The 24,331-nt window shown below is 51.5% G+C and overlaps 1 protein-coding gene across 2 annotated transcripts in view; it reads left to right on the top strand.

Moving 5' to 3' along the window:
* Positions 1 to 842: 842 nt before the first annotated feature.
* The window catches only part of SH3PXD2B (SH3 and PX domains 2B), an 86,379-nt gene continuing 62,890 nt past the window's right edge, over positions 843 to 24,331 (top strand). For both annotated transcript variants that reach the window (XM_033096330.1, XM_033096329.1), the window contains exon 1: positions 843 to 1,041. In XM_033096330.1, coding sequence (XP_032952221.1) covers positions 967 to 1,041 — 75 coding nt within the window. In that variant the 5' untranslated portion in view covers positions 843 to 966. The remainder of the gene's footprint in view (positions 1,042 to 24,331) is intronic.

Below are 24,331 nucleotides of genomic sequence, written 5' to 3'. Positions count from 1 at the left end.
ACCAGTTCTGAGTCTGGAGGCTGCTCTCAGTTACCTCCTCTGTAAAATGGGTCAGTCAATCATCATCTTTTCCTGGGAGAGTTGTCCTGAGGATTCAGAGAACATTTCTGAAGAGAGCCAGGCAGTGCGCCTGGGATGGAGTATGAGCCCCACATTTGGGAATCAATGGCCTTGTTAACATTCATTCACTTCAGGCATTCACCACCCTATTACTCTGTTTTGTTACTATGTTTGCAATTATATTGCACTTTCATTTTTTACAGTTTTTCTCTCCCTCTGTCCAAATCTCTCAGACTATGAGCCCAGAAGAAACTACTGGCCCCCCTGCTCCTCCCTGAATCCCCAGGGCTTGGCGCAGGGTTCACAACTGCCAGCATGTATACTGAGCCCAGACACTGCCAATGGCTTCACATACACTTAGTCGTGAGGACAGCCCTCGTGGGTGGGCAGTACTACTAGGTCCACTTTGTAGATAAGGAACTGAGCCCAGAGAGGTTAAGCAAGCAACTCGTCCAAGGTCGGAGAGCCAGAATTTGAACCAGGGCGTCCGGCCCTCAAATCTGGCGCTGGACCATGGCTCCCGGAGAGAGTGAGTGCGGGAATGAATCCAGTCACACAGTGAACGGACGGCGGATGCGCGCCGCCCCTCCCCCGTTGCGGTGGCTGGGCGCGGGGACAAAGGCCCGGAGGAGGCCGGACGTGGGCCAGCCGGGTCCGCAAGCTCCGAGGGCGGGGATAGGGGACGGGCCCTTTAAGGGGGGCGGGCCGGCGGCGCCGGGGGCGTGTCGGGGGGCGGGCCGGGGGCGGGCCAAGGGGCGGGCGGTGCAGCGGGCCGGCTCCAGGGCGCGCGGAGTGAAGGGCGGCGGCGGTGGCTGTGGCTCGTGCTTGGCCCGGGCTTCGGATTGCGCTCGGCTTCCTGCACCCCGCGCACCCCGCACCGGCGCTCGGCCCCGCGGAGGAGCGGCCATGCCGCCGCGGCGCAGCATCGTGGAGGTGAAGGTGCTGGACGTGCAGAAGCGGCGGGTGCCCAACAAGCATTATGTGAGTGCTGCGCGGGCCCCACGCCCCCTAGAGCCGCTGCCCCGCCGGGAGCGATCGGGAGCCCCTCGGCTCTGAAAACTTCTGCCTCCTGCTCTTTCTCCCCCCACCTCCCCCCCCTTTCCCCTCCTCTCCCCCCTCCACCCTGCTGCTGCGCCGCCCGGGTCTCTCCCGGCTCCTCCCCCTCCCCTCCCCCTCCTCTCTTTTGCCCCGTTTTCCTTCCCGTCCAACCTCCTCGCCCCCCCCCCCCCACTCTCTGCCGCTTCTCTTACCCTTTCCATCTCCCCATGTCCCCCTCCCCACTCCTGTGTTGTCCATCCGTGGAAAAAGTCTGGCCCCAGCTAGTGTAGGGGACAGAGAGAGAGAGAAGTGCCCGTTCTCGGGCCGCCCGTTCTGCCCCCTCCTTGTCGAGAGGCACTCGGACCCGCAGTGAGCAGCCACAGGTAGCCCCTCTAAGCATCGCCAAGTTGGGCTCCGTCATTTTGGAGGAGCCAGGCTGAGCGATGGAAGAAAAATCTCTTGAGAATGGATCCTTTGAGTGCCTGTCCCTTGAAAAGGTTTTAAAAGAAATGGCCCTCTCCAATAACTTATGTTTTAAAATGTACGAAAGTTTTCTCCTATAACCGGCCTGTGTAAAATGGGAATCTTGGTAGAGCCGGCGAGGACTTGAGAAAATGGGTCAGTGGCTTCATTTTGCAGATGGGAAGGCTGAGGCTCAAAGAGGCTACAGGTTCTGGAAGGTGGAGCTGCATTCAGGCCTTCCCTGCCTTTGGAAAGTGTACCTGGGGCAGATGGTGACCCGCAGGTGGGAAATGGCTTCCACAGCAGCCTAGGAGGTGAATCGCGGGGTTCAAGGGGCCCTGGGACCACCTCATAGATTTTGGTTGGTAGGCTAATGGGGCTGTGGGAGGTTAGGCCCAGGTGAGGCCTTGGGGAGGCCTCCCTATTGGAGGGAAGGGGGCTATGGTGTCTCTGGTGGTGAGAAGGGGGCAGTGGCAGCGCTTAGCTGCAGAGAAGTTCACCAGGAAGGAAAAAAGAGCAAGAGGGAGGGAAAAAATCCTAACAAAGAAGAGTCGAACAATGAATAGCAAAGGGCGTTGGCTGGCGAAATTCTGCTCCTTGGCCTCCCTGCAAGTCGTCTGTGGATCTATTTTCTTAAGAGGCTCATTCTTACAAATCAGATTTCTATGCCCTCCATGAGCAGCCTATAAAATTCTGAAAGGAGATAGCCGGAATCCACTCTGCGCCCTGCGAGAACGGGTGTGCTGTGTGAGTCTGTATTGTTATTGGCTGGGCAGCTGGTTATTCAGCCCTTAGCCAGGCGGTGGGAAGCGATTTCCTGGACCTGTGGCATCTTTAAATAGAGTGAAATTTCCCTTGATTCCAGGACTGAGCTAAATTGTCTTTTCTCTCTCTCTCTGTGTGTGTGTGTGTGTGTGTGTGTGAACTATTTCAAATGCTGCCAGATCTTGGTTTCTTGTTTGAGCCTGTTGAGTGTGTAACCAACTTGCCTCTTTGGTATGAGACACTTTCACCAAGATGGCAACAAGGAAGTCTGAAATGCTCCATGCTGCTGCCTCCCAGATCTGTGAATTGGCGAAACCAGAATAGATACAGCCACAAGAACTGGCACCATTGTCTGTTCACACTCTCCTGTCCTCTGCTGTCACATGCATGTGAGGCAGAGGTTCTTGAGCCCACTTGACAGGTGAGGCAACTAAGGCTCAGAAAGGTGAGGTTCTGTGCCTGGGGTCACAGTCAGGGACAGAGCAGGGGTGTAAATCGAAGTGTGTTGAATCCCAAAAGTGTTCCACCAGACCCACCACTTCCCAGATCCCATACCCTCAGAGTTTCCCTAAGCAAATCCCCTAAAAACCGGGAAGTCTGTCATCATTTGTGACCAACCACTCTGAGGCTTTTCATTCTCTGCTTTGTCACATCCCTCTCTGCCAGTTTTTTTAAGATTCTGCCACTTTGAGGAACATCTTTCTAAGCTTTCAGTTGCCTTTTAGGGGCCCCTTGAGACAAGTCTCTAAATGTTCAAATATGGATTTGGGTTCAAATCTTGGTCTCACAACTTGCTAGCTGTGTGGCGTCTCTGAACCTCGGTTTCCTCGTCTGGAAGCTGGGGATGAGGGCGCCCACTTCTTAGCGGGAGTGACCACGTGACTGGAAGGATTGGCTTTCCCCAACTGTTAGATGCCTGCCTCCCTGCCCTGTGGTGTCCATGTCACTCTGATTGGAAACCTGCAGAAGTCACATAGGGAGGGATTTCACTAAGAACTTGTTTTTCTGCATGTGGGTTTAGTCACTCTTGTGATTCAAGGGGGGCTCCCTCCCTTCTATCCAGCCTTTTGGGTTCATCAGATGAAGAAGAGTGATGGGTTTAACTGAAGCCTGAGTCATCCATAGGCACGGAGCAAATTTAGTGCCAGGATGGCAGGGAATCTGAACCCGCTGGAAACTGCCAGCACCCCCCCACTCCTGTGCTCACGCCACACCCAGCCCACCGCTCTGGAAGGAATGGGTGCGGAGGCAGCGATCGTCATGGCCTGGACTTTCATGCTGTTTGGTATCCTTTCTGAACCTGTCCCAGCCACCCTGAAGAGAGCTTGAGCAGGGGAGGTGGATGCTCCTGGGCTCTGCTCCTTCCTGCTGTGTGACCTCGGGTTGGTGGATTTACCACTCTTGGCTCCAGCTTCTATAATCTGCAAGTTGTTAACACTGTTATTTGCCTCTAGGGCAGAATTTCTCAACCTCAACACTGCTGACATTTTGGGCCATCTCGTCTTTGCTGTGGCGGGCTGTCCTGTGCTTTGTAGAACGTTCAGCAGCATCCCTCGCTTGAACCCACTAGATGCCAGTAACATCCTCCTCCACAATTTTACAGCCAAAAATGTCTCCAGACACGTCACCCAGGGGGCAAAATCACACACATACCTAACCCCAACCACTGCTTTGGACTATGTCAGTCAGTTGTGGAGACCTCTGGTTACCAAGACCCCTAACTCCCCTCTAGCCCTCTCCCCATTTGCGGCTAGCTCCAACACCGGCCGCTCCTCACTCAGTTGCCTGGGGGGGAACAGGTCACAGGTACTGGAGATATCGTTGGAGAACTTCACCTGGAGCTTGGGGCTGCCTGCTAGGGCTCGGTCACCTGTTCCACCTGAAATGGCCTCTTCTCCATGATCAGGGTGGCATCCTCTCCATGCCCGACCCCAGCCTCATTCACCTGTGGGCAGAGCCACAGGCCAGGTCTAAAGAATGCAGAGGTGGAAGCTCTCAGGGCCTCTGAAATGCACCGGTTGGAAGGGGTTGTGGTTGATGGTAATATCAAGGATATTATTTGGAGAGGGCTCCCCTGGACCGCCCTCTTTTGGAGGCAGGGAGGTAAACTTCCAGGGCTGCTGGCTTTGTCTGCCAGCACCTTTCCTGCCCCAGAGCCAGGGCTTTCAGAATGAATGGCGGGGGGCTTTCAAGCATGACACGCTGGGGAGATCCGCTCGGGCTGGGTTAGATAACCCACTGGGTTGAGGGGAGAAGGAAGTTCCCCCTGTGGGTTTGGTGGGTTTTATTTGGATCACCCCATTTCCTACACTGGAGTGGCATGTACAGGAGCCGGGGCTTTAGAAGAGGCCTCGTCATCAGGAGTTGCTGGCTTGTTCTGTTGTGAGATCTCTAGATATGAACAGGAGTAAGATGGCAGTAGAAGTTAGAGCAGCAATATTCATAAGAGCCGAAATCTGATCAGTCCCTGGGGGCCAGGCACTGGATTAAGCTCTCTGTATTTAGTCATCACATCAACTCTTTAAAATAGGTACTTTTTAATTATATTGACAGACTATTTCATATATATGGATACATAGAATAAAATAAATACCTATCCATCATCCAGTTGTTAGATCTTTACATTTTGCCTTATTTGTTTCATTGATCATTTATATTTTTTAGAGAAATAAAACATTGCCGGAGTGGCTGGTTAGCTGTTAGTTAGAGCATGGTGCTAATAACACCAAGGTTGTGGTTCGATCCCCACATGGGCCACTGTGAACTGTGCCCTCCTTAAAAAATAAAATAAAAATGAAGATAGGAAATATTTTAAAAAAACAAAGAAAGAAAACATTGCAGATGCAAAGCCCCCTGTGTACCCTCCTCAATCCCCCCTCCAAAACAACAACAACAAAAACAAAACCAGTACCTGCCTTTGGTGTTTATCATTGCCGTGTACTTAAAAAGAAGACTATTAGAACTATTAGATAGGATTTTTTTTCTTTAACAGCTTTATTGAGGTATAATTACCATACTGTAAAATTCACCCATTGTAAGTGTATAGTTTTGCTGGTTTTTAAAGTAAATTTATAGAGCTGTGCAGCCATCACCACAGTCCGGTTTTGCAACATTTCCATCACCCCGAAAAAGATCCATTGTGCCCATTTGCAATCAATCCCCTCCCCACCTCAGCCCATGCACCTTTTAATGTTTTCACCTTTTTAACACTCCCAAAAATTATATAAAAACATTGCAGTTAGGAGATCTGTGTTGATACTGTGAGTCCAGTTCATTTTAACTGCGGTTTAATATTCCACTTATGAATATATCCCTATTTATTTGAGCTCCTATTGGGGACTTTTAGGGTGTTCTCAGCAGTTTGCTTTTGCCCACAGTGGAATTGCTGGGTCCTGGGGTTTATGCATTTTCACCTTTGCATTGATATTCCTGGGAGCAGTGTCTGTGGGTCCTAGTTCTGTGTTCTTGCTAACACAGAGTTGTCAAGACTTTTTAGGTTTTGGCAATCTGGGGAGTGCAGAATAATATCTCATGGTAGTGTTTGCTTTTATCCGCCATTTGAGTTTTCTCTTCTTTAAATTGCCTGTTTTATCTTTTGTTCCCTTTTCAGGTTTATTGGGTTTTTGTTGTCTGTTAACTTGTATGCTTTATTTAATACATTTAGGACCCTAATCTTTCAGGTCATTACATTAGTATTTCTACTTTCCCCTTGAGACTGGAGGCTCAGAGACGTAGAGGCACTGCCGGACGTCACACAGCAGGGAGAGGAAGTGTGGGGATGAGGCAGATGCCTGTGTGTCTGAGTGAGTCAGCAGCCCTGGGATCCCACCCCTGAGCCAAGTAACCTTGGGCAGGTCACTTGAGTTTGTGGGCCCCAGTTTCCCCATCCTGGCCCTTCCCTCATTCCGTCAGCTTCCACCAGCCCTTAGTCATTCTCGCTCCAGAGCAGCCCTGGGTTGATTATGCCCCTGGAGTGACGGGTTGGCAGGCCCTGTGCCTGCAACCTTAAAGCCTCCCTCTTCGGTTTCCCCGGCTCTGATCCCAGGGGTCACTGTTCTGAGCAGCTGAGATTTGCAGGGCAGGTCACACCTTACAGGCGTTACTGGCGTTCTCATCTGGTCTGTGGGAGGCCTCTGGCTGGTGAGCTCAGTGGTCTGGAACAGACTGTGGATCTGCTGCCCAGAATAGTTGCATTCTGTTTTCCAGCCACCAGTTGCCTCTCCCCAGCCAGCCCTGGCATCCCCTTTGGCAGAAACATGCAGAGCAGGGCAGCAAACTTCAGTGGAAAGAACTTGGGTGTTAGAGACAAACGTATCTGGATTCAAGTTCTGCATGGCTTTGGGCGCCTCCCACAGCCCACAATGCGCGTGTCTGCATCTGTACGTGAGTTCAGTGTCTTCCTTCTAAGACTTTGTGTGCTGCTTTGATAAAATGTGCTCAGTCCACTCCATTCCTTCTCCTGGGGGCGCGGGGGCTGAATGCCAGCGACTAGCGTGGTTCTTAGGACCCACCATGACCTTTGAGATGAAAAGACATGGCCTGGAGTCCTCTTCTAGCACTCCTCAGCTGGGTGACCTCGCTGACAAGCTACCTGTGGGTCTGTAAGATGGGGGTCGTCATAGTGCTTACATGTAAGTGTAGGGTAGTTGTGCGGATGAACTCATGTCACAATACTGAGCCCGACTTCTCCATAGAAGGCACTCGATGGATGACAACCAGGAAAAGCCATATTAATAATAGCCATTCCCGAAATCTCTGCCCCTTTCCCGCTGGCTGCCTTTGGGGCATGCTGCGTGTTTTCCATGCTCTTTCATTCAAGAGGCATTTGTAGCGTGCCTGCTCCAGGCTGGACACCTGCTGCCCCTGGGATAGGCCCGTGAGCAAGGCAGAGCCTATCTACCTGCTTTACAGGTGTGTTGTCCTGCGCTCTGTGTCACACGTGCAGTGCCCTTAGTACGCATTAAGGCCCCTCGGGTGGGTTTTTTTAAAAAATGGCTGTTCCTTTCTTGGGCCTCATCAGCTGCACTGCGCCATCCTGATCCCTCGGGCGGACAGGTGCAGGGAGCCAGGCTCCTTATCTCACCTGACGCCGTCATGACAGTAGGAGGTGCCTCAGCCTGTTTCTCTTATACTCTGGGCTCCTATTGTGGTCTCAAGGTCAAAGAGGGTGGGGATTTCATATCTTCAGATTACTTAAATGTCACGTTAGTTCAAACTTTGAGTCTGTGCCATTCCCTGCTTCTGGTAAGCAGAGAAAGTACACCAGACAGCCTGGGTTCAAATCCCTCCTCTGCCACCTACCAACAGTGTAACCGCAAATTACTTACCCTCTCTGCACCTCAGTTTCCTCCTCTGTAAAATGGGAATAATACTATTAGGTTGGTGCAAAAGTAATTGCAGTTTTTGCAATTTTTAATCTTTTAAATGGCAATTAGTTTTTGCACCAACCTAATCCAATTTCATAGGGCTGATGAGAGGATTAAATGGACCTAGCATATAGTAAGGGCTCAATATGATGAGCTATCATAGTATAATAGCCTACTATAGTGTGTGTGTATATTAATATATATTACACTAATGTAGCCTAATATAGTGTGTGTATATTAATATATATTACACGAATGTAATTTACAAACATAATGTCATTTATGATAATAAAAAGTTCATAACCACTTAACTACCCATCAGTAGAAAACAAGATAAATAAAATAAAATGTATTATATCCACATGCTACAATACCATCAAGATGGTAAAAGTGTGTTCTGTCTTCTTTCGTGGGAATATTAAATAGTAAAAGCTGGTTGCAAAACAACGTAGGCAGATTCCCACCTGATTACAAATCAAGGATGAAAATATGTGTGTGTGTAAGCCCAAAACTATAGCTGATAAGATGTGTCACTTTTTGTTGTGTTTTTTTTTTTTTTGCTTGTCTATGCTTTTCTCTGTTTTCCAAATGTTCTGCAGTGAACACATATTCCTGTTTTTCGTAAAAATGAAAAAGCGGCGAATGCTTGAAAAAGCAGTGTCAGGCTGTGGCGGCTCCAGCCGGGTTCCATATCCTGCCGCCCAGACTATCCTGAAGTGGTGGGATTCTCCAGCTGCTCAGAGAGCCTGTCCTCTCCCAAGGCTCTGCCCCCATCCTGCCGCGGAGGGAGGTCTCTGGGTGTGGGTTTCCAGTCCAAGAGCCCAAGAAGTAGACAGAGCTGAGTTTAGAATACCACAAGGGAAGCCCTGAGTAGATGATTTTCTAGTTAAAATGCTCCTTGCTCAGTGGGTCCGGGCCCTGTCCCATAGCGTTTGCAGCTCAGTAGGGTTGGAAAGAATCGCAGGCCTGATTTCTGTGGTCTGCACGCCATGGTCACAGGGGCACCTGAAAGATCATCCAGGTTAGAGCTGTGCCCTGCAGCCCACTCCCCGGGGCATTTCGCTTGTCACCCACCAGAAGTGCATGGGCATCAGGGAGCAGCACAGTTATCATGCTGCCATACAAGGACTAGGGGGCCGCACCATTCATTGTCCTTCTCGTCTAGGGCACTCACCTCCTCGTCGCAGATTGTGCCTGCTGTTTTCCTAGGAGAAAGAGCTGCGGTTGGGGGGAGGGTCTTGCTTTGCAGGACTCAGTTTTCTCCTCCTCCTCGGAGAGGAAGGCTAGCTGTGGGTCACTGCAGCTGCAGGACAGGCCAAGCATCCTGTTAGCCTGGTGGGTGCAGGCCGTGAACTGTGAGCACCTACCATGGCCCAAGGACCGAAAACAGGCTTATTAAGAAGGCCACATGGTTGGAGGGTTGTGAGCGTGGTTTCTGTACTCAGAGACTGGGCTCTAGTCTGGTTCTGTCATTCACTCATTATTGGCCCTGAGACTTCTCTGGGAAGTGAGCGGCTTTGTTGGGGAAATTAAATGAGATTTTGTGCAGAATGCCTTGGAAAGGGTTCTGTTGGGTTTGGATCTCCTGGCCTGGGGTCATGCCCAGAAGCTGAGGCCCTGTGGTGGGGTCAGGGATACCCTGGGTGGAGCTGGCATCCCTGCCCCTTGCCGTGACGTGGGGACGGGCTGATGTGATAGATTCAGGAGGCTCAGTATTTCCGGCGTTGGGCCAGTGGGCAGGGAGGGGCTGGTGTGGCTCATGCCTCCGGGACTCTGCCTCTGCCAGGAGCCCGCAGGGCCAAACTTTGCACAGCCATTGATCCTCCGCCCCATTCTCCAAACGGCAGGGCGTTCTCTCCCCATCCTTGCTGGTACAGATGCAGGCCTGCAGGTGGGTGGTGAGCCCACGCCCAGGGCCTTCTTCAAGGGGTGAAGGGAAAAGGGACTAGAGGTCCATGTCTCCTGTCATGTGGGCAGAGCCCACAGAGCGGCTTCTGCAGCTGCTCTCAGGCCATCCCAGAGTGAGGGTTGCGAAACTTACCAAGTGCAAGTGCAGGATGCCCAGTTAAATTTGAATTTCAGATCAACATGCAATATTAGGGACATAGTTACACTAAAAAATTATTCCTTGTATATTTGAAATTCAGATGTTACTGGGCATCCTGTACTTTATCTGGGAATGGTGCCAGAACTATCACTTTCAAAAAAACAGTCACCACGAAACCTTTCTACTTTTTAATATCAGCAATGTTTCTTGGGAGAAGAAAAACCACAATGTTTCTTGAGAATTCACTGCACAAATGTAAGTCCCTCCAGGGCCAGGTACTTTTGAGGACAGGGGTGCTATATAGACACGCACACCTGAGACCTCAGGGTCAGTGTCCTGAGAGAGACAGGTAGATGGGGCTTTTCAGGGCTAGTGGAGAACTTGGGGAGTGAGCAGAGGCCTGTGCCCTTGGTTCTGGGAAGTAGGGCTGGGAGAAGACAGCGCAGCGGAGATGATCCACACAGATCACAAAGCAGAGAAGGGATGTTGCCACGTGGAGGAGGGTGAAGGAATTTCAAGCAGAGAGAACAGGAGGGCAAAGAGGACACACCCCCTGGCATGTGGCATGTTTGAGAAAAGCAGGAGAGATTTGAGTGATGAAGGTGAAGCTTGACAGGTGTGGGCCAGAAGGATCTGAACCATAAAACAATGTAAGGCGTGGACCCCACCCTCAGTACACATGGGCTGAGGACCGGGCTCGGACCAGAGGTGTCCACGATGGAAGTCCGTGCAGTAGTTGGGGGGAGTTGGTACTCAGAGGTGCTCCTCCAGCTTGATGGGTGGATAGGAAGGCCTTTCGCAGGAAAGCGGAGGAGGCAGAGCACAGACAAACCTTGGAGGCTGAAGGGAGAGAGCACCTGTCTACAAGGTGTGCTGTGTGCAGACAAAAAAATGGAGTGAGAGAAGGAGAGAGGGTTGGGGAATATGAGAGGGGACTGTGAAAGCCAGTAGGGATTCTGAAGTTTGGGAGGTATTAAATTATTCCAGACTTACTTTGTTCTCAAGGCTTAAAAACAAGTTTATTATTATTATTATTATTTATTATCATTATTATTATTATCATCGGATAGCTATCCTTTATCTGAGTGCTTATGTGCTCAAGTCCACTCAGCAGCTCTGTGACACAAGGAGTATTAATCAGGATTCTTGGGTTGCACGTCACAGAGACAGACCTGGCTAATTGAAGCCATAGGGAATGTACTGGAAAGACGGCTCTCACAGAATCGAAGGGAAACTCTCCACCTAGTTGTGGAAAGGACCTGGCAGCTGGCACCGATCCAGAGAGTAGAAGTCCCAGGAGGCATCAGCATCACCAGAGGCAGGCTGCAGCTCCATCCCTCCGTCCTTATGGCCACTCATAAGTCTAGTTTCAGGAAGAGCAAAATCTGATTGGCCCTGCCTGATCACCTGACCATCCCCTGGTCAGGCAAGGGTGGGATATTGTGGTTGACAGTCCAAGTAGCAGGAAGGAGGAATTGTCCTTGTAGGAGATTCAGGGTGCTGCCCCTAGAAGAAGGGGGCGTGGAGCCAGGGTGGGCGGAAACAACAGATGTCTGCTATGTGGGTACTGTTATTAGCCCATTTCACAAATGTGGAGACTGAGGCATAGAAAGGTGAAGTAATTTGCCCAGGATCACACTTGGCTCTGCTGCCTGTTGTTGACTATAAATACGGTAGTCTCCTCCCCCTCAGATTCAAAGGGAAACATTGCCTTAAAGCATATAAGGATAATATTTTCTATTCTCCTCAGTTAGGCAGAATTGCATCGACTCGTACCTCTCCTCCCCCCAAACTTACTGCTCTGGCAAAGAAAGCTAGAAACCCACGCGGTGGCGTCACCATTTCCTCCTTCCCAGCCAAGGTGTGAATCGTCAGCTTGTGGCTTCGGGCCACCCTTGGCTGCCAGTCAATTGCACAGATGTGGGTTGTCTGCCCTGGGCCAGGCCTGGCCCTGAGCCGGAGAGAGGCTGAGATGACCAGGCAGCCTTTGTCCTCGCAGAGGTCACCATCTGTTTAGAACGTGTCGCCACAGCACAAGGGTTGTGACGAGGCCTGGTGTGGGGCTGTGGGGACAGGGAAGGGGTCTGACGCTTGGGGTGAGGCCCGTTTCCCTGCTGGGGTCAAAAGGAGATGGGTGTGCTGGGACGGGGAAAGCTGACTAGCAGAGATGTTCCTCACATGGGTAGAATTCAGAGGGTCCTTGAACTTGGAAGAGAGGAAAGTACATCTTTTTTTTATTGGGGAAGGGGAACAGGACTTTATTGGGGAACAGTGTGTACTTCCAGGACTTTTTCCAAGTCAAGTTGTTGTCCTTTCAGTCTTAGCTGTAGAGGGCGCAGCTCAGCTCCAGGTCCAGTTGCCGTTGCTAGTTGCAGGGGGCACAGTCCACCATCCCTTGCGGGAGTCGAACCGGCAACCTTGTGGTTCAGAGGACACATTCCAATCAGTGGCAGCTCAGCTCAAGGTGCCGTGTTCAATCTTAGTTGCAGGGGGCGCTGCCCACCATCCCTTGTGGGACTCCAGGAGTTGAAACAGCATCCTCGTGGTTGAGAGCCCACTGGCCCATGTGGGAATCGAACCGGCAGCCTTCGGAGTTAGGAGCACGGAGCTCCAACTGCTTGAGCCACCGGGCCGGCCCCGGAAAGTACATCTTTAGTCTCACCTCCACCAGTAATTTCGCATTCCCTTCATCATAAATGAAGGCAACAACCCTCAGTGATCGTAGTGATACCTGTGCCTGTCACCAGTAGAAATTCACCGATATTTTCATGTCATTTTACAGTTGATGCATAGATTCCCACAGATCATTTACATTCATCACTACCTCAGAAGTGTGGTGGTATTTAACCCACCTCTAGATTTTGTTATTTATTGCATTAATAGAAGTGTACATCGATTTATAATTCTATTTTTTGAAACATTTTTATTACAATTGAGTATAATGAGTTACATTTGGAATCCCGTGTGCTTTATTTTATTCATTTTAAGTCCTTCTGAGAAAGGATCCATAGGTTTCATCAGGTTGCCAGAGGGGGTGGTGGAGAAAAAAGATGAGACTTTTGGATAGAAGTTCCAGAATTTGGGCTTGGAACCAGATGGCATGGGTTTGACCGGCAGAGCGTGTGACCTGTATAGTAAGTAAGTGACTTAACTTCTCTGTACCTCAGTTTCTTCATCTGAGAATGATACCTACTGTGGGTTATGCCATATAAAGGGTTTAGAGCAGTGCCTGGCACACAGAAGTGCTGAATAAATAGGTACCTCTTAGTATGTACCAGCTTACCTGACTAGTAACATGCATGTTTAATAAGCAGCCCCGGGTGGTATGACACAGGCAGTCTGGAATGACCACACGTTGAGAAACGTACTCTAAATGGACTGGCCCAGGATACACCCCCTAAGATTTATAGCAGTTTTCCCTGAAGAATTATATATTTGGATATTTAGCAGTGTGTTAATTAAACAATGTTGAAAATAGTCTACATGTTTGTCATTGGAGGCATGATTAAATAAGGGATATACAGCCTTATGGTGGACTGTTAAGGATCGTTTAAAAATGGTTTATTCAAAGAATTTTTAATGAAATGGGGAAATCCTCACTATATAACGCAAGGGAAGAAGAAAAATCGTATATACAATGGCATCTTAATTTTGAAAAATACTTCAATGTATAGGAAATAGGCCTGGGAAGAAAATATGCCCAAAGCATCCTCTCTGGTGGTGAAAATGTGCAGTTAAGACCTCGGGCTGCTTAGTACCAGCCGGACCGAACATGTTACTCGAGCTCCCGGGGCCTTCCTGTAGAATGGAAGCAGGGTAGCCTGACGGGAAGGAAGCACATGTAAATGGTTGGTGGTTGTGAGCAATTACATTGTTTTAAGTTGTATTATATTTTTATGTGTTATCCTAGGTTTTTGTAGAGAGGAGAGGACAGGGTAGGATGGCGAGTCAGGAAAGCTTCCAGGCGGGAGCAGAGGGTAGGGACGCTGCTTCTCTTGCTCCCTTTTTTCTGTCTTTTAGACTTATGTTTGAAGCATGAGAAGCTGGCAGCAAAGTCCACATGGGGGGCTCAAACTGTGGCTGGAGAAAGAGCCTCTGCCAGATGAGGAGCCCGGTAGGGCATGGGCGCCAGGGTGGCCAAGGGTGTCCACAGCACCTGGCGCTTGGGAACCACGTGTGGTTTCACGCAGGAAAAGGGGCTCCTTGGATGTACAAAGATTGGAACCCACTGAGGCAGCCCCACTACCTCCTAAGGATAGCCCTAATAGGTAGCTGTCCCCAGGGTCTGAGCGCTCAGTCCCTCTACATTCTCGTCTAGTTCTTTTCTCCTCCTTCATGTCTCCAAGCCCAGTGGTTCAGGAAGACAACACTGGACTTGGGGGGAGGGGCGTTGTTTAGGGAGCATCCAAGACCATCGTAGTAACAGCCTCTTTCTGCCTGTTACCCAGCCAGGGCCCAGCTTGGAGGCTGAGGCTTGCAATGCCCCAACCCCATCGTGGCACCCAGACAATGGGTCTAGTCGTCTGTCCCACCAGGCCCTGAGTCCCTCACTGTCCAGGGCCGGACCCAGAACAGGCGCCGGGTGTGTACCTTAATGAAGCCGTAACTGCCTGGTCCCTCTCAGTCATGAGGTCCTGTGATTCTGCACTGATGGCTGCTGACAGCCTTTCACTGAGACGGAATCAGGTTCCTCGTGATGACTTCCAGCCCCAGACCGAGCACTGTGACCTAGTGGTTACGATAGGCGGTGGGGGCCGCAAGGCCTGGGTGCAAACTGTCACTGCCTCCTGTGCTATGTCAGGTGCGATGGCTTACGGCTTTGTGTGCATCGAGTCAGTCAGTCCTTACCCTCATCCCGTGAGGTAAGGACCCCTGTCGCCTCCATTTCACAGCTGGGGAAACAGGCTGAGACAGAACTTGGCCAGGCCTGTGCAGCTAGGAAGTCGCAGGGCCAAGGTTTGAACCCAGGTAGTATGAGGAGCCAGCGAGGGTCAAACTCTGGTTTTTCTAACAAGCACCCCCAAGGGTGCTGAGCAGCCAGGTTTGAGAACCACTATTGGGGGGTGGCTGTACGTGTGGTTAGAGCTTTGCACTGGCTTCTGAGCTCATTTACTCTCCACATTATAAAGCACCTATTACACGCCAGTGCTGTGCTGGGCTTCACACATGTGGCTTCATGTACTTTTCAAAACAGAGTTATTGCCCCAAATCACCTGGCTGGTAAGTTGTGGCAGGATTTGAATTGAGCTCTGCTGTTCTCGGGAGCCAGAGGAAGTGAACACAGTTGCTTATGATGCATACAACTCATTTGTTTCTTTGCGTGGGAACGGGCATTCTAGAGTTAAACAAACCTGGGCTCAAATGTTGGCATCCTCCTTAACCAGCTGTGTGGCTTTGAGCCAGTGACCTAACCTCTCTGAATGTCAGTTTTCTCTGCTGTGACATGGGGTGAAGAATGCGCCTCACTCCCTGGTTTTTCCTGAGAGTTGATTAGCAAGTGCTCGTTACTAGGTGACGTACCTCAGCTGGAGAGCACCTCCTCCCTCGAGACGCAGCGCGACTGTGTTTTCATCTGGGAAGTTTCTGTAAGCTCCACCAGCAGAATTAGCCCTCGTCACCTCTGCGCTCCCACTGCAGCTGTAAGTGCTTCTTAGGGCACTGAGGCCTATGAGAGAATACTACTAATCCTTCTCTCTTGAGTACCTACTATGCACCAGGCACTGTACTGGGCCCTTTAGGTGTGAACCAAGACCCATCTGACCACATATGCTGGGCTTTTACCCTCATGTCACACCCTGGGTTAGATCTTGGCCCTGTTGCAAGCTGGCTGTGTGACCTTCTGAGTCTCAAGATCCCGTGATATAACATAAAGTACTTAGCGTAGTGCCCAATCAGCCCTATCAATGTGGCCCATTTTGATACTTCATTAATTGGACAGCTTTACCCCTCCTGCCTGTATTCCTTGCACACAGTGGGTGCTCTTGTTGGCTGTCCAGTTCTCTCTAGGCAGCCCTGTTAACACAGGCAAAGGCCCGACTTGAAATCTCTCAGCTCTGTTTCCTGCATTGCCCTGCGCTCCTCAGAGGCCTGGCAGCCTTGGAGATCTCCACAAGCCCTAAGTGCCTGCCCTGGAGGTTTTCCTAGAAAGCCAGCCTTCAGGTTGATTTCAATTGAGCCTGGGCTCCAGCTGCCAGCACCTCTGCTTGCCATTGGCAAGTTCCCTGTGCCGCTTTGGGCCAGATGTGTGCGAGGCCGTGAGTTGGCAGCCAGAGGTCCGGGCTGGAGCTGCATGCCTGGATCAGCGAGTGTTTCCACGAGTTCCGTGTCTTGGTCTAGAAGAATGGAGGTGTTCGGCCTGGCCCGCCCGGGAAGCAGTTCCTGCTGCTTGCCATCAGGATAGGACTCCAGAAGTGAGGGGAAGATGGGCTCCAAGGGTGGGCAGCACTATATGTGTGGGCTCACAATTAGGGGGCATTTGATCGGGTTTCACAGCGTGACATTCCTGACTTTGCCTGTTAACACAGCTGACTTCGAAAGATCTGAGGGGAGACAGACTCCATCTGAGCCCCGGTGCCTTATCTCTGTAATGGGGTTCTCAGTGATAGCTCTGCCAGCTGCCTGGAGTCAGGCAATGTGCCAAGCACCTGCTGTGCATTAGCTCATTTAATCCTCAGCCAACCGTAGAAAGTAGTAGGTACTGTTGTTCTTTCCATTTTACAGATGGCAAAATGGAGGCTCAGAGCCATGAAGTGACCTGCAACATCACACAGCAGCTTCAAGCTATAGAGTTGAGATTCATACCCAGCTACTCTAAAGCCAGTGCCTATCCTGTTTAATTTTTTTTGAATGACATTAAAGAGTGATTGTTATTTATAATGTCAATTTACATGTATGCAGGAAAATTCCCTGTTTTGCTTTAGCACCCTATGGATTTTGATGCATGCCTAGGATCTTGTAACCACCAGCACAGAGGAGATACAGAACAGTTCCATCTCCCCAAAGAATTCCTTCGGGCTGGCCTGACTCCTAGTGCCACAGGATGATGCTTCCATTTGGAGTTGAAATTGCTCCCGTGCTGTGCTCTGTTTCTCTGTTGCCTGTTCACAGAAACCCTGGGGTGAGACGTGGACTTCTCCTCTAGGATTGGGCCCCATGCCTGCATTCTCCTCTGTCACAAAGCGGGTTCTGTTTCTAGTACCCTTAGCAGTTGACCTGCTCATTCAGCCATTTCGAGAGCATTGTTGCTCTCCCGACACAGAGAGCCTTGAGTGAGGTCACCTTGACGTCTTACTGTGTGGCCCTGTCTAGGCTTTTTGTCCATCTGTCTGTCTGCCTGTTTGTCTTCTACTAGACATTTCCTGAGAGCCCCGTGTCACCAGGCACTGGGAGGGTGGCAAACTAGACAGACCTGGCCCCTGCCCCTTAAGGGCTCCCAGGGGAGGGGCGGTGACAGTCACCCAAATAGAACAACACACTCCGAGCAATGCCTGCTAAGAGCAGTGTAAGCTGACACCTGAGATGTGAAGAATTGCTAAGCAGGTGAAGGGAGAGATGTTCCCGCCAAAGGCAAGGCATGTGCCAGGTCTGGGAGTCCAGGGAGCCTAGCCAGGTGGGAGTGGGAGGAGGCCCCCTAAGCCCACGACGTGCCTGCCTTGTCTCCCTGACAAGGCTGAAAGCTCCAGAGGGGGAGGGGCTTCTGTCTCCCTCATTCGCAGCCATACCCCCAGCCCTTGGAAGGGAGCCTGGTGCACAGTAGGTGCTCTGTCTGTATTTGCCGAATGAATGACTGAAGTGTTTTCCAGTGGAGGAGAGAGACACGATTCGATTTTCACTGTAGAGAGGGCACTCCTCGCCCACCTGGCCTGGCACCCCTCTGTGCAGGTGCCGGCAGAGAAGCTCAGCGCCACTGCACCTGCACACACACGCTGTGCCCCGTGGACAAGGAGCCGTCAGCACGTAGCCCTAACCCGGAGCGTCTCATCTGCTGCTAACAGCACGAGCACTTGTGTTTGGGCCCCATTCCAAGCATTCACTTAATTGAAAAGATTGAAAAAAACAGAAACCTGGCAGGCGGCCATCCCCAGTGTGTCACTTGCGGTGGTGCCTGCCCTTGGTGATTTCTGACGCTGTGGTAGGGACAGGAAAGCGCTGACCTCGGGCCAGGACACCCGAGGCCTGACCTTGGGGACCTGGGAGAAGGATATGGGACCCCAGAGGCTGAAGGGGCTGGAATTGAATCTGATGTCACCCTCTGATGTCACCCGCTTCCCAACTGCATGACCTCAGGCAGCACTGGGCCGGGTCTCCTCCACCCTCAGGGCGGCCCCCCTCCTGGCAGGCATTTCCTGAGGCCTGCGCCCTATGTTTGTAAAGCACCCCGCACAGGCCAGTGTAGCGGCATGTGCCCCAACGCCGGCCCTGATTCGGTCTTGGGCCCCCCTCACTTTGGCTCTGTCATCCCTCAGTTCCCTCCTAGGTCTCAAAGGCGTTGTGACATTTGGCCGCGTTTCTCTGGGAATAACTTTAATGTACTCTCTCTAAAAGGATAAACGCGCTCTTCAGCATTTCCGGTGGCGATGCCAGGCTGCGGTGTTGGCAAATCAAACACAACAGGGTGTTGCGATCCTAAGGAGAGGTTGGGAGCTGACCTCCGTAGGCCAGATGTTGGTCAGACAGCTGGGGAGGGCCGACACCTCGGAACCAGAGGGAGCTCTGGGCCCCACGGGGAGCAGCAGAATCACGTTTCCCGGAGCAGAGCCTGCCAAGCCGCCCAACTGCCAGTGCTCTCGACTCACTCTTGCCCTCTCCTCCCGCCTGCTCTTTCTCTCCCTCCCCCTTAGACTGTGCTCCTCCACCTTTGGCCAGAGATGCATGTTGCCAGAGAAGTGACCTGGAACCCAGCCAGTTATTACCAGGCTGCTCCGAGCACCCGCCAACCTGGACACCCAACCAGTGTGGGGGCTTGATTGGGACGGGCAGGATCGCACCCAACTTTGAAAGGGGCTGTTTTTCACCTGGGGCCTGTAGACTCCTGGGCACCCTCCAACATATTCCTGGGAGCCTTCTCTGCGGGAAGTGGGCTCATCTGGATCTTGAAACTAACACTGCTGCTGACTTCAGGGCTGCGTGTGCTTTTGTACTTCCGTTGCTTTGGCTGTAGAACAGGACAGCTTTCGGTGTCCTGGGCTAAGAACTCGCTCCAGAAACTGTGTGGCCTCTGAGCCGAAGCCTAGCTCCTCAATGTGCTGCACGAGAGACAGCTTGTCCTCCCTCGACCTAATAGCTTCGCTGTTCACGTCTCGTTCCAGCTCTCCTCCCTGTTTGCTGTGTGGCGTTAGCAAGTCCCTTACCCTCTCTGACCTCATAATTCCAACTATAAAATAAGCGATGGTCTAGAGCAGAGTTTTCAAATATTTAAAAGTCTTAGAACCCACTGCTGTTGGCCCGTGGAGGCCCAGGAGGATTGTGGGCAATGGAGGAGCGCAGTCCCCGTGTGGAGGCTCCACAGACGGCTGCCTTGTGCTGGTGCGGACTCACAAGGTCTGGTGATGGGGTCTGTGGGTGACACCCTCTTCCACATACAGAAGAGCTCAAAGCGGCACTGCCCGGTGGAAACCAGGGTAGAGAGCCCAGAGACTTGCCCTCCTCCCCAGAACCCCGGGGCTTCTTGCAGGCTGGTTTGACTGGCGGCCTAATCACTTCCAAGAACTTTCCAGATTTAAAGTCATCTGTGCAAGTCATTGTGCGGGAGGCCCAGAGAGGCATGAGGATCTCGCAAAGAAATTTGGACACTGTCATGAAACTGGAAAGAGTCCACAGCTGAGAGTGTAAGTAGGAGCAAATCGCTGCTCCTCTCGTCCCCTCCTTATCCCCCTCTGTAAAATGGAGGTGTTGGTTTCGATCACGGGTGCCGGGCATGCACCCTGGGCCATCCGGTGCCCATGGCAGACATTGCTAATGGATCACTCTGTCTTGCTGATGCTCCTTTCTCACAGCCCCTGCAGGAAAACAGCCCCAGTCCCCGTGCCCCACTGGCGCTCCCTCTTTAGATGTTTTGCTCCATCTCCCAGGTCATTCCAGGCCGCCCCCAGCATTGCAGAGCCAGGAAAGAAAGGGCTTCCAGTTACAGAAATGTTGTGGGCTCATTGGCGTATAAACAACAGAACTCCAGATGGAGTGAGAATGGCAAAGAATTCCACGAAAACAGTACCGCCCTCATTCCCGAGCCTCCCCCCGGCACCAGCACAGTGATTGACATGTCTGCAAACCCCCTGTACTATATATTCTGAATTCAATGTTTTTCTCCAAATGGACTCACTTTTTCACTTAAATTATTTTTAAGGGGAAACTTGAGCTGTCTACCATACATGGAAAACCAATAGCACTTGCTAGAAATAGGAAACTAAATACGAAGGAAAAAGAAAATCAATGTGTTGAAGTTTTTCCTGGCTAGAGTTCCTGCCCTGAGGTCTTCTGTCCCTTCTTTAAGAAAAGAGACCAGCAAGTGGTGGAGAGGGTGTTGAAAAGCCTTTCTTGCTCGCTTTCTGAGCCAGCCTGGTGCGAAGGGAATGGCAGAGACTAACTTTCTCACTCTGGTATGCCTACATTTTAGTGCTGAGTCCCCGTATCACCTAAACCTAGCTCCTTCATTCCTAGAGACACAGTGATTAAGGAAAGATTATCATCTTGAAAAGCCCTTGGACCAGACCCTTCCCCACCCCCACTCCCAAACCCCCCAGAATCAAACCTCAGGCTGCTGGAACAGGTGACCGATGTGACGCCCCACTCCTAGTTACGAACCAACTTGGAATTTCAGCCCCACCAAATAGATTTGCAAAGCAAAGTGAGATTGGAGGACGTTCCCTTGAGTCTCAGATTTTATTCACGAGCAAAAAGACCTTTTCATGTTTTCAAGTTCACATGATGAAGACATATGAGATCACAGCGCCCCTGAGGCCTGGGGCGGGGCAGCAGCTGTGTCATAGCGCCCGCCTTGGGGATGGATTCTGGGACCTGTCCCAGAGCGGCGGCCCTGGGCAGAAATCGGGGCCAGTGGGCCTGCAGGCACAGGACGTGGCACATAACCAGAGCTACTGGGGGCATGTGGGCACGCACCGCATTTCTGCCCACTGCTTAGCTTCGCCCAGGCCTGGCTCCTGGTGTTTCTCACAGTCCTCTAAGCTTTGTTCTGGTTTAGATCTTAATTCATGGATGAACTGACCCTTTGACTGTTGTCACTTGGAAACAGGACCTAAATTTCTGTGTGCTAATGGGGGCCCTCCAGCACCCCCACTCCGTTGGGCTGGGTTGGACCTTCCAAGGAAGGTGAGGGTGAAAGGGTTAGGCAGCATTCATCCAACATTCTCCCTCCAGTCCCAGCCAGAAGTGGAGATTCTAACCAACGTAGATTCCATTTCTGGAGCTCTAAAAGTACATTGCATTCAATTTGTACAATTGCCCATGAGGTAGAAAGGGCAAGCGCCCTTATCCCCATTTTCTTGAGAACCATGGAAGCTCAAAGAGGCAGAGAACTTGCCCTAACTCTGAGGTCCGGGCCGAGGCCTCACTGCCGACTCCCCTTGCCCCCACCCGCACGCTCCCACTTACGCCATCAGCTGTCCCTGCACCCAGTAGGTGCTCTGGTCTGGAAGGATGTCCCAGAGGGACGGCCCCACGACTGAGCTGGGGTAATGAGAGAAGATGCTGGCCTGGCGTTCAAGGCCACAGCACGTTTCTTCCTGTCCTCCTAGGAAAGTGACCCCTTTTTTTTCTGATTATAAAAGAAAAGACATTGTAGAAAATCTGGAAAATACAAGAAAGCTTCAAGAACAGAATTTTTTAAAGTCCTTCATATTCCTACCAATCCAGAGCAAACTGTGTGTGTGTGAGTGTGTGTCTGTGTCTGGCTTACATACGTACACACATTTATATACAGTACAGTCAATCTGTGTGATTCACACATTCCATATTTGGGAACTTGTCTACTTGCTAAAATCTATTTGTAATCCAACATCAATACTCGTAGCACCTTTAAAGTTACTTGCAGACCTGGGCATGTGCATAGCAGCCAAAAATTTGTGTCGCCCGATGTGCCCGTTCCTAGCTGAGGTTGAGCAAGGTGACATTCTACCTTCTTTTTTCAGCTCTTATGCTCTAAGTGAGTGTCTTTTTCATGCTCTCTTTAGTACCACGTTTTTCTTTACATTTTGGTGCTTTTTGCTGGTCATTTATTTCACCATTTAAAATGGCCCCCAAAGGTGACACTGAAGTGCCTGCTGTCTGTGTTCCTAACCTCAGGAGGTCTAGGATGTGCCTTATGGAAAAAATACGCATGTTAGAGGAGGTTCATTCAGGCGTGAGTTATAGTGCTGTTGGCCACGAGCTCAGTGTGAATAAATTCACAGCGTATGTTAAATAAGGTGTCTGAACAGAATCACGCAAGGCTGTGTATTGATGGGTTGACTAAAATGTGGCCAGAGGCTTGCAGGACCCTAACCCTCTACTTCCCCTAGAAAGTGGTCCAGTATTTGCTCGGCGCTCACCATGACTGTACAGAACGTGATTACTACAAATGATACTTGCACGTGAACACACACACACACACACACACACACACACACACTCACATTTATATATAATGGACATAATTGAGGGGAGGATTGAGGTTACATTGCATTAGCCTGTTCTTTTTATCTACATAGTACCTGAGCTTCCCCCTGTGTATCATACAGTTTTTTTTAGTTGCACAAAAACCCCCTTCATGCCAAAAGGGGAATTAGTGGGAAGGCCCAGGACCCTGTCGTGTGTCGTAGAAGCCATCGGTGGACCGGCTAGCCCCGGAAGCAGGAACTGGAGTGCTGGCAGGAGCAACGCATGGCTCTCCCTGCCTCTCTGCAGACCAAATGTCTGTCACAGAGTGTGGCAGTGGTGGCTGGGGATGGAGCCGACATGTTTAGGTCTAATTCCAGATCCCTGAGAGACAACCTGATTGGCCTGCCTGGGCCAGTCAGCTGTGGCCGTGGCACAGGCAGGACAGGTGGTGCTTCTCAAGTGTGGGGTCCACAGATGAACTGGAGGCATCTGCCAGAGGGCTTCGTTTCTGTCTTCTAAAAACAGTCTAAGTTAAAGAAAAGTGCCTTCTGGAGGCCCCAGGACAGGGCAGTCCTCAGAGTCCTCACTGTGACCCGGGCGACAGGACACCTAATCCCATCCTTGAACAGATGGGGTTCCCTGACCTAGGGCAGCTCCTGGCAAGGTCAGACTGACCCAGGACTCTCTGGGACAGTCCCCAACCCTGGTAGAGCAGGAAAGGCCGGGGCACTTGAAGCTGGCACCACTCAGGCTCACGTGTGGGGCCAGACATGGAGCTCCCCTCTGCTCAGGCTGAGGCCCAAGGGTAGGAGGTGAGAGGGCCCTCCTCACAAACACCCGTGGGGAGAGCACAGGACCCTGACTCACCCAGCAGCTGGGGGACCTGTGCCCCAGGCTCAGGGGAGCGGGACCTGCATACCTGGCACCGTGGAGGGCAGTGCCTCTGCACCCCAGTGGGGCCCACAGAAGACAGTGGAAGAGGCAAGGCCCTGGGGACATGGGGTGGTGGGGACAGGTGGGTGGCTGTGGGAAGCGTGTTAGTAGAGGCAGTGAGCAGAGACAGGGTCTCCCTCAGTTTTATGTCACGATGATGATAATGACACCTTCTCTTTATAGAACATTTATCATGTTCCAGACAAGTGCTAAGCGCTCTACATGCATATTCTCGGTTAATCGTCACCCCAGCTCTGAGGTTGATTCTATTACGAACCCCGTTTTTCACAGAGGAGTAGCTGAGTTGCACAGAGGCTAAGCCATTTTCCCAAGACCACAGAGCGAGTTGAGATGGAAGCAGAATCTGGGCCGTCTTAACCCCTGCACTCCACAGCCTTCTGGCAGGCAGGCGCTCGCAACAGTTAGGAGAATGAGTGGGCATCCCCCTGCTGGCCCGCAGTCCAGCCGTGGCCCAGCTGCTGGGGCAGAGGCAGGATCCCCTGGTGCAGCTAGGCCAGCGGGGCCGGGCGTAACCTGGGCCAGTCTCTGCGCTTCGTACATTGGGACCTCAGACAAGTCACTGCATTGCTGAGCCTCATTTTTCGCTGGGAAAACGGGAAGTGGGAGCCGGGCCTGTGCTTGTGGGGATTTGGGAGAGACCAAGGCCCACCTCTAGCCCACAGCTCGCCCCTTGCCAGCAGTTCACCTCCTCAGTGACTTAGAGGAAGTGAAGAAACCCAGGATTTCTGGCTTTGATGACACTGAGCCCTAGTGGGAAACCCAGGCCTGGAAAGCCTGGACTTTGTGAATCACAGTGGCCCCACTGCTGAGATTGTGTAAGAAGGGATTTTGATGGTGGCTAGTTCCTGTTCAAAGCCTCCTGTGGGGTAGCAGGAGGAAACCCTGTGTCCCTCAGACACCAATGTGGTCTCTGTGCTTCCTCATTCCCAGAGGGAGGGAGTCCCAGCTGCTACCTGAGACTTGCTCCTCTTGCATAAGTTAGGGGGTGCGGGGGGTGATGAAGCAGGACAGTGGGCAGAGGGGACAGGCAAACGGGTGGGACGAGTTG

The sequence above is a fragment of the Rhinolophus ferrumequinum genome, chromosome 24 (assembly GCF_004115265.2).
Source record: "Rhinolophus ferrumequinum isolate MPI-CBG mRhiFer1 chromosome 24, mRhiFer1_v1.p, whole genome shotgun sequence".
Lineage (NCBI taxonomy): Eukaryota > Metazoa > Chordata > Mammalia > Chiroptera > Rhinolophidae > Rhinolophus > Rhinolophus ferrumequinum.
The sequence above is the reverse complement of the archived record's forward strand: the minus strand, read 5'-3'. Positions and strand labels throughout refer to the sequence as shown.